This window comes from Corylus avellana, chromosome ca5 (assembly GCF_901000735.1).
Source record: "Corylus avellana chromosome ca5, CavTom2PMs-1.0".
Taxonomy (NCBI): Eukaryota; Viridiplantae; Streptophyta; class Magnoliopsida; order Fagales; family Betulaceae; genus Corylus; species Corylus avellana.
Window position 1 is genome coordinate 35,085,511 of NC_081545.1, and position 10,769 is coordinate 35,096,279.

General features: G+C 35.2%; 1 protein-coding gene across 1 annotated transcript; it reads right to left on the bottom strand.

Annotated features, from left to right (window-relative positions):
• Window positions 1-4,279: 4,279 nt before the first annotated feature.
• Window positions 4,280-5,550, bottom strand: LOC132183145 (BAG family molecular chaperone regulator 2). The gene is made up of 2 exons (XM_059596544.1): window positions 5,164-5,550; window positions 4,280-4,778 (listed from the first exon to the last, which is right to left on the bottom strand). The coding sequence occupies exons 1-2, from the start codon at window positions 5,390-5,392 to the stop codon at window positions 4,570-4,572; spliced, it is 438 nt and encodes a 145-aa protein (XP_059452527.1). The 5' UTR covers window positions 5,393-5,550; the 3' UTR covers window positions 4,280-4,569.
• Window positions 5,551-10,769: the final 5,219 nt, after the last annotated feature.

Genomic DNA, 10,769 nt, shown 5'->3' on the forward strand with positions numbered 1-10,769 from the left:
AAGTACTAGATACATGTGTTGTTCAGAGGTTAAAGAAAGGAGCAGGTTCGGCAAGTTGCTCCAAAAACGCTAATATTGTTTCTCTCGTTACAGAGAGAGATGATGATGTTCTTTGATAAGGGCATGTACATCCTCTGGCATGACCGCTAAAAATGTCAGGATAATGGATGTGTTTTATTAGCGGGTCCACATTTGCATACGAGACATTGGTTTGGTTTTTTGATGTTGGGTATGTGGTGGAAAAGGGTGTCGATGGCTGATGAACTTCCGGGGGAACCAAACATGGAAGTTGCACCATATTTTTCAGCAGGATTTTTTCGACATGTGCCAAAAATGAAAATTCTTGGAATGGTTTAATTCTAAGTGCATGTGCTCTTTATGGTGGAGCATGATAATTCTTGTGGAATTATTACTGTTGGTGTAGACAGTGTTTTGCAAGACATCCTAGGGCGTGGGGATGGGCATCGGTCAAGATGCGGACCTAAGCTCTCAGGTGGAGGAGACATCCGGGGGAGATTACGACTTGATGGGATTCAAGTCAAGTGGGAGATTGTTAAGGTATGCCTTGAATCTAGTAGGTGGAATCTTCTGGAACTTTCTCTTGTGTTCTACAAAGATCCACAATGGTTTCCTTCACTAAGGTGGAAAGAGTCTTCTTGATGATGGTAGATCATTCCAGAACTCTCTAAGAAGAAAGAGTCTTCTTGATGTGTGTGGAACATTCCAGAACCTTCTAGGCAACACAATGGTTTTCCTATATAAAGGAATGATGCCTTTGTGTTTGTATACACCAAAAAGAAAGAAGAGATCCCAAAAGAAGAGCTTCTTCAATGTGAGAGAAGAGAGCTTGGGAGGGGATGTGCAAGAGAGTGAGCGTTTTTGTCCTTTAACTCAACTATCACTTATTGTATTGAGAGGAGTGTGTGAGGCTTTTCTCTGGGGCAAAGTGTATTTAGATGGTATGGGCATGTACTGTGAGTTGTAAGAATTTGCTCATGGTGGAACTCTCTTGTTGGTGGACATAGGCCTGGTTTTGGGCTGAACCACGTAAATTCTTTGTGTACATGTGTGTGATTGGTGTGTGTTCTCGTGTGTTTTCTTTCCAAACTTGTCTTCCACATAAAGGGCTGGTGGAAAATTGGTTGACAATTTATTATCAATTTTCCCAACAACATATACATAGAGAAACCCAAGGATGATGTTCTCACCACTTCAGCAGCAGCAGAAGGTTGTGTTGACAGAAGAAAAGAGAGCACAAAACTGCTCATACACAAGCCCTCCTGGGTATGCTCAGCTGTGCTCTCTATCTTCTGTCAACAAAAAACATCATCATCATGAACAGTCACCAACCTTGTTTGTGAAGGGAGGAAATAAAAGATTCAGGATCTGCATCAACAGCCATGCAAATTGAGAGTGATTGGAAATTTGGAAGGAAGGAGTCAAAGATAGCAGATAATTAGCAAGAAAGTTGAAGATGATGACTTTGAAGAGGATGGAATTAAGTGAGAGGCTGGCTTCTCTTGCAGATAAGAGAGGGAAAAGGTCCTTCTGAATTGCAACTTGCAAGTGTCTCATTAGCTATGGCTTTAATATCACCATCACTTTGATCAATTAATAACAGCTAACCACCTTTCTTCTTGAGCTCTCATTTTCTTGGGATGACTTTTACAAAGGCGGTGACCAACATGCATTCATTAATTTCACAGTCTTGGGCTTAAAAGCTCAAATCAAGGCCGGCAAGCAAGGACGGAACTACATATAGCCCATCAGAGTCAAAACCTATTTACGTGTGTGTATACATATATATATATATATATATATATATATATATAGGCTTGGTTCCTATTAAAATTAAGCTTAACCCTTTAATCATTCATATTTTAACTCCGAAATGAAAAATCTTGGTAAAATGATATGAGCTCCTGCTTAACAAGAAATTGTGATGAAGTATATATGGATCTGAATTATTGTAGCCCATTATTGAAAAAATCTTGGTAAGATTATAAGATCCATTATTGTCCCTACAAGGTTAGGCATAACATCATTACCATATGGATTCAAATTTTTAGTAATTTATTGTCTGAACTATTAGTAATTCATACAATAAATGTGAGTATTTCTATGAAGTTTATGTATTCGAGTAAGGGGACAGGCTGTTTGAGATATGCTCGGACATGTAAGCTTCATAAAAGCTTTTACTATTGGAATTACTAACGATCCAACAGCAAAATTATTAGGATATGTTTGACATGTACTATGCTGAATAAGTCTGACTATTAATATACGAAATTATATATATCAACAACCTTATCTGAAACTTTGCATAAAATAAGAACATAGAACTTCATAGCTTTTGACTTAATTCCTCTTCTAGTAATGCAATTGAGAAGAAAGGAGAATGTTCAAGCTCTGCAATCTTATCTAAAAATACTTTTGTTTTTTTTTTTTTTAAATAAATTTTTTTTAAAAAAATCAGAGTCTATTATTATACCTCAAAAAAATCAATAAATTTATTATTTCTATTAAAATATCGAGAATGTTTTAACTTTAATTTTAGTTTCTAATCCAATAAAATACAAGTATCCAAGATTGGCCTCGTGCACATAAATACAACGGAAATTTATATTTACTGGATTTTTTTTATTTTTTTATTTTATTTTAGATTTTATTTATTTATTTTTTTTTAATGCAGCCCAAGATCACAGAAGCCCATCTGCATGGTCTACTAACATGCCTTCTGGCCTAGAGAATACCTACTGTCTACGGATAGCATTGAGGCTCCATCAGTCAAGGCGTACAAAAGTCAGCTTGCTCTGGGCTTCATGTGAATATTAATGTTGTGGGTCAAACATATTCAATTATTGATTTGAAACAAAATTGAATGAGAAAAGGAGAAATTATATGAGGAATGCTACATTGCATTCTACAAAACATCTCCCCACCATCTCTTCACTTTACCATTTTGATTTTTTCAAATAAAAAAAATAAAAATAAAAAGTTAAGAGAGTAGAGATGGTGAAGAGATGGTTTGTAGAACACTCCAATATTTTAGAGTACAAGAAAAAGGATGGAATACATGGGACCCTGTTGCACCGCATTTTGAAAGCCCATAATGTTTGAAGTTATTAGTTTTTTTTTTTTTTTTTTGTCACTCAAAAAATATTTCTAAAATTATCATTAACTTTATGATTAATTATTATCATTCTTAAAGTGATACATGAGTGATTGAGTCATAAACGAATCTATAAATTATTATGAGAGGGACAATGGCTAAAACATTTTGTTGCTAGAGCCCGTACCTTATAATTTTTTTTTTTTTTTACCTTATATATATATATATATATATATATATATATATATATTTCGAAATTGAGAAGGGCGATAGCTTATGCCAATCTCCTCCCTCCGTTTCTGAACTGGGTGACTTTTAAAAGAGGGATGATAGGGACCCAACTTTTTTGTCCAACAAAAGTTCAACTTTGCCTTATTTGTTTTTTAAAAATAAAATAAAATAAAAAATAGAAAAAATGTCTGAAGCAACCTTATCTATTTTTTGTCTTTCTTTTATTTGGTATTTTTTTTAAAATGAAAAATGGTATTTTTTTCATAATAATGTCATTTTTTTAAAGAAAATGTCATTATTATGAAGAAAAATACTATTTTTCATTTTAAAAAAATAACCAAATAAAAGAAAGGCAAAAAATAGATAGGATTGCTTCATACATTTTTTCCATTTTTTATTTTGTTTTTTTTTTAAAAAAAAATAATAATAAGGTAAAAGTTGAACTTTTGTTGGGCAAAAAAGTTGAGCCTTTAGTATTTCTTCTTTTAAAATTACTCAAAAGCCAAAAGCTCATGAGTTTTGTTAATGGATTACGTTGCAGGCAATTGATGGACCTCACTTCTAGCTCAAGCAATCTATATTCTATGGTCTAAAGACTCTAAACCGTGGAACTGGAACCCATAAAAATGCCACCTTTTTAATCATAAAAATTATCTATCTACTTTACCGCTACTTTCAATTTACATTACACGTTCTCTTTTGTGTCCGCGTGCACGCAAGGGAAGTAATGGGGAAAAGCTATATTTTTTTTATTATACTTTCTTTATAAATCAATGTGCACATAAGTAGCACACAACACAATGTGAGTAAAAAAATTTAGGTAACAAAATTTGACAAATAAATGTAATTGTTTATTGGCTTGACAATTCTTCCATATGTAAGAGATTTGTAATAAGAGTTAAAGTATTTTCATAACACTATGGCACAAGGGCTCAACGTTAATTCAACATTTCTATTAACATAGTAAACGATTTGCAATTTGACACAAGATGCGCATTAGGTTACGCATTTTAGTAAAATTAACCACTCCGACCCAAAACGATACAATTAAGTTCCTAATTTAGCCAAGTGAAGAACGATTCACCACCATATTTTACCATTTTCTTATGGTTAGCAATGAACAACACTTTTAATTAACTAGTGTCATTCGGATTCAGATTTTCAGCAATTCGTTGTTCAAATTGTTAGTAATCTGAGTAGCAAAATTGCTGAAATCTCTATCGATGTCATACGCTAATGGTACGGCATGCAGTGCCAAAGCCATACAGTTTCTTCTCCTTAGTAGCTGGATCTTCTAACAGCATCACCTTGTCCTTGTCTCTAACCCCAACCATGTGTAAGTATTCATCATCCTCTCTCTCTTTCCCTTTGAACAATACCCTTTGCTCCCTTGGCTCCAGACTAGTCACCAATGACAATATCATCTTCAATTCTCCTGAACATTACAAGAAAGAAATTTAATCAATCCTCACATATAGAAGAAGAAGATCTACAATGGTTATGACATTTTTTTACCCGTGACCAAATGAGAAAACTTATGGCCTTTCTAACACAATTTAGCTCGCTTCTAATTATTTAATCACCGGTGATCTCCTATGTACTTCAAATAAACGGTAAAGATTGCAAGACAGAGTTCTCTGATTAAATTCTTTCTAATAAATGTTTTTTCATGCTTTCTGAAATTTTTAATCCGTGACCAAATGAGAAAACTCGTGCTTCAAATAAATGGTGAAGATTGCAAAACTGGGGCAAGAAAGATAAAAATGGGTTTTCATTGAACCAACACAAAACTAATAAATGAGTGATATATATGTACTTACCAAAAGTTGAAGTGGCCTGAACAGAAATGTCATGCCATTTGGAGACAGTGGCAACTCTAATGGTGATCATCCCCTCCCCCTCACTATCAGCAGTGTCTCTCTTCTGGACAAGCATGCCACCAGGTCGAAGCTCCCATTTGATCTCCTTTTCACCTCCCTTGATGCTATTGCCACCATTACTGAGCTTTGAACTGCTTCTGCAGAACCTCTTTGACCTCAGCTTCATCATTGTTTTCCTCTCTCTCTTTCTCTGTTTCTCTGTTTCTCTCAAAAACTGTAACTCTCTGTGGAGGAAGATACGAGTGTTGGGTGTTGGCCGGTTATATATATATACATATATATCTAATAGTGGTGGAGAGCAGAGAGCAGAGAGCAGAGAGCGTGCATTTGGACAGAACAAGGCATGAATAAAATAGAAGCCGCCTTTGGTCTTAGCCTCTTAGGCAAGTAAAATAATTGACGGGGCAATGAGTTTTGACACTTTGTGGTGGACAATATGGGCATAGTTTCTTCTGCTAATTTTATGGGGGACCTCCGGCACATGGGGGTGGGTGCTTCAGAACACGCTTGCTTGATTACCGGGCCAAACACAATCCAATTGATTGGTCGGTTGGTCTTTTAATAAAATCGGTTTCTAATTATTTATCTTCTAGTCTCTCTTAACAAATTAACTGTCACACTTAGGCCTTGTTTGGGCAAACCAATACGTAGAAAAGGTAAGTATTTGACGGTGCTATTTCCTCCTACCTTTTTTACTATTTTTTTTTGGGACCAACAATCACTCGTAAATCCGACACAAGTCCAACACAAAATAAGTGAATTAAAATTAAATAGGTTGAATTAAGGTCAACTACTAACTTTTATACTTTTAAGCTCATATGACCCTTAACCCGACACGGAAACGCCAATTGTCACCCGCAACTTTTTTTTTTTTTTTCATTCCTTTTTTAGAGGTGAAAAAACATCTTCCCTTTTAATTTCATTGCATACGTATACATATGTGCCTAAGTGCTAAGTTGTTGAATGCACGATGACAAGACTAGTGATAGAAAGTAGTCAAAAACTTTAAATGCTGTTTGTTGTAGAAGTCTCTAAGGGGTAACTTAATCGGCTGCATGTGGACGACGCCTCATAAAGCGGAGATCACTAGTTCGAATCCTCCCCTCTCCCTTCTCTTGTGTGAACATGTCAAAAAATAAATAAATTCGATTTATTTTTCCCATTTTATGTAACCAATATCCATAAACTCGTATTCTAATTTTTGACTTCCTTCAAGTGCTCCTTGTAACGAGGAAAGAAAACCGCTAACCTTATTTATGCTATTATTCTAAAATGACTAATTAAAGTTTTATAAAATTACTTGTAAAACTCAGTCAAAATATGTATTTTATCTTCTCAACATATGGCTAACTTTCCGAAGCGTCACACTCATTCTTTTATTGCCTCACATCAAGAAAATATACAAGCTAGTTTTGCCTGAGCTACGTTACCAGTTTGACCGTCCAACAAAATCTCTTATTCTAAAAAAGCTTTATTGCCAATCTAGCCGTCCAAAAATATGCTTCAACAATGATAAATTATTGACAACTTATTTTGTAAGTGCTTTTCACCTTAACAGCTTCTCAAGCAAAATATGTAGCATGAATTCTAATTATAACCAATGAGGAATTAAAAGCAGTTGGAGGTTGTGAGTAAACTTAAGCGAGGGTATACTCCAAAGTACCATCGATTGTTGAGATCTCTCTTAATTATCATATCCTTCACCTTGGAGTGAAAGAATCAGGCAAACAGGCCCTAAATAATATTTTCTCCCGGATCCAGAAATGTCATTTAAATGTCCCATGGAATATATGTTACATTAAACAATAAATAAATAATAATAATAATAATAAATAAAGCTTCTTTGTCTCGACTCGTACACTTTTGATTTTGATTTAATTAATATATGTTAGGTTTAGTTAGGTGGGACTTATATAAATTTCTTTTTGGTTTTCTATTTTTAATTATGATGGGTGGCTAATCTTTAGGGTATCAACCCATGTGGGAGGATTAGAAAAATACACACCTCTCACTCTAAGTCTAAGCCATCCCTAATGTCCTCAAGATTGAATGGTTCTCCATTCAATTTTATACAAATTCTTTACATTAAAATATAAATTATTTACCGAAATTAAGGGATTGGTAGCCAACTTAACAATGAAAGGTACGTTCTCTAAACTTGCACGTAATTCACTACCTAATCATTGCCTAACACCTGATTATGTGGGATATATAAAGATTCGCTCTATTTCATGGTCCAAATTAGAATTTACATATCTAATGATGTATATGTTGTTACGTCATTTAAAATTATAAATCGTTAAATGCAACAAAATAAAAGTTGGATAATGAAGATTCTATTCCGATTAAGTGCATGACAACTAGTAATTAATTGGGTATCATAACTCGACAATCCATATTAAAGTGACCTATTAAAACAAGTTCCAACCCAATAAAAGAATTGGCACTTATACTTGTAGAGGAAGAAATATAAGAGAAAAGGAAAAGGCAAGCAATTTATATAAGGTTTCACAGCTGAGGACACCCCACATGTTCTGGTAATGGCCGCTAACGATAGGCTCCACAGGTTTTTCTGAAAAACAAAAAGTTTAAAGCACATATGTAGGGCAAAAGTGAGAGGGATGGGCCCTACGTTGGGATGGCATATTTCTCATATTGCGTCTGCTTGTATTAACCCGGTATAGGCAAAGACATTTTTATAGTTGAAGAACAATTATTAGCATATACCTTGCCCCAACCTGAATCGGGTTTTTAGTGATATTATGCCAACATGGTCTGCTCATGGAAACTCATCGGGTATTAAAGTTTATCCATGGTTGTTAGGGGTACAACCAACTTTAATATGTTCTCTTAGAAATTGACGTGGCATTGTCATTGTCAGCCACACAACCTTTAACTCTTTCTTCTACCTTAACACTAATGTCCACCACACTGCCTCAGCCCACCTCTTCGGTCACTACCTCTCAGAACTTGTACTGACGGCGACACTCGTCCCACCTCTTCGGTCACTACCTCTCAGCACTTGTACTGACGGCGACACTCGTCTCTTCGATCGTCCTCCTCTAGTAGAAGGGTGGCTCGATCGTTCGGCAAACCGGTAGGTCTCCTTTCACCCCAACAATTCATTATGGGGGTGACATGGTCACATGGGGTGGAGACTGACTTGACTGTTTAGTTCCTGATATATATGATAAATTTTAGAGAGGATGGAGAAGGAATAGGAGAAGAAACCGAGATAATTAAATGCTCTAGCTGACATTTTTTAAAATCTTATATGGACTGTCATTTAGTTTATAGAATGTTGTAAATTTAGTCATAATACCCAAGTTTATAGGAACATGATCCTCTCCATTTTAAATGAACTGGAGAGTATATATCCCATTAGATATATTTTAGGGGTATTATTATCTTTTCACTTTTTGAGAAGACAAAAATATTGTTCTGATATAATTAATTGAATATTCTTCGGTTTAATGAACTAGAGACGATCCTAAATTCCTAATTCAAGTTTTTATAAGCAATATATCTAGAATATTTTATGATATAATAATTGGGATTGAGACCCAAAATCAATTAATGTTTGGTATGTAGATCCAGGTGAGTGATGGATAGATTTACAGTAGAAAAGAAAATATATATTAAAACAAGTTACCCAGTTGCTATGATGGAGCACGTGAAGATATGCAATGTAGCGAGGGTGGCATGGTTACACATATTACAAAGGGAAATGCAGTGGAAGATTGATTCTTTCACGCATCCCACAAGATTTGCTTCTGATGAGAAGATATAGCCAGAGATTTTATGCGCATCGATCGAGGAGATGTTTAAGTACTTCATCAATTATAGATCGAGTTGCATGCAATAATGTTTACAACAAATTAACAAGTTCTAATTGTGTTATTATCAAAGTATATATAATACGAGTTTTTTTATGTGTTTAGAATATGTAAATCAGAATAATATCATCGATCTTCAAATTAAGCCACCATGCATGGTCATCATATAATTAATAATCTCCTTTTGCCATTGTGATGATTCGAAGATTAACACCATCACCATGAATGCAAAGCTCATACATTAATTCATATTAATGAGGGGTACCATACCTTTAAACAGGTGACTGGAGTTTTGGGCATCTATACAAGGCACTTATCAGACCATCAAAAAAAATGAAAAACAAAAAAGCCTCAAATAAGACCAAACAAGACTAAATTCTTCGGAGGAATGTGAGAATTTCGATACATCTTAATTAGACAAATGCTCATATCAAAATCTTACCAGAATTACAAAAATAAAACAGAAAATGAATGGCAAAAGGGGAAATCTTTGAGAGCATCCTCTACCGTGGCAATGCAGAGGGACAGCGGTTTTTGCTTCTTGAGAGAGAGAGAGAGAGAGGACGGCAATGGGTGGGGGATCATAGTGGCGGCTTCTTGGACATGGGGCTGCTGAGAGGGATAGATTGTAAGTCCCGTCTGAGTCATGAAATTAAATTCAAATTTATTAGAATTGTCCTTTGAGATTTGCTTGCTGTAGATTTCAGCTTCGATATCCCGTTCCATATTGTATAGGATAAAAAATATGTCGAGGCCCCGCTCGACCGGGATTTTGTAGGGCAGATATCTCGGATAGGTCTTGGTTTCAAGAGGGTCCTAGCGGGGTCTGGAACAAGTCCTAGTCGAGTCTTGGGCGGGGTGCTGGTCGAGTGGGATCTCAGTGTGTCCTAGGAGAGTTCTGGGTGGGTTTCGGGTTGGTCTCGGTCAGGTCCTGACGGGACTTGGTTATGACACCTCTAAGGGACTCGGTTATATAAAATTGTGATTTTCCGTACGCACCAAACACCGTAAAATGTTTTTAACGAAATTATTTTTCAAAAAAATATTTTCAACTGAAAACAGTTTTCAACGAAAAACATTTTAGGTCGAAACAAACGGAGCATATACCTACTAAGTACTAAGTTTCTATTAGCAGGCCCAATTGCATCCACCTACAACCTCAGTTTGTAGTGTAGGCCCAACCCAAACCAACATCAAGCTTGGCCCCAGCTTGATACTACTACGACGACGTCTCATCTTCAAGCCTTATACCGTTATACACTTATACGTATAGTTTTTTCTTTTTTCTTTTTCCTGTACGGCAACTTGGAACTGTACCCAATTAATAATTAAAAACAATTTGTGAATTGGTTGGAATTGGATAAAGCTTTTTATTATTATCAGTATTCTAACTCAAAATATTAAATTGACGTGTTCTTTGAGCACGTAGTTCTCAAATAATTTGTTAATTTTAGGGTTAAATACTAAATTAGTCCCTAGGGTTTCATAACTTTATTTTTTCCCTCTTGGGGTTTCATTTTTATCACAGGAGGTCCCTGTGGTTTTGATAAGTGACCAAATTAGTCCATCCGTTAGTTGACCGTTAGTTGACTGTACGGACTGACACGTGGACCAATCAGATGTCGACACGTGGCACATATATTAATTTTTTTTTAATTAAAAAAAATGTTTTTTTTTTTTAAAAAAAAAATTTAAAAAAATATACTAAAA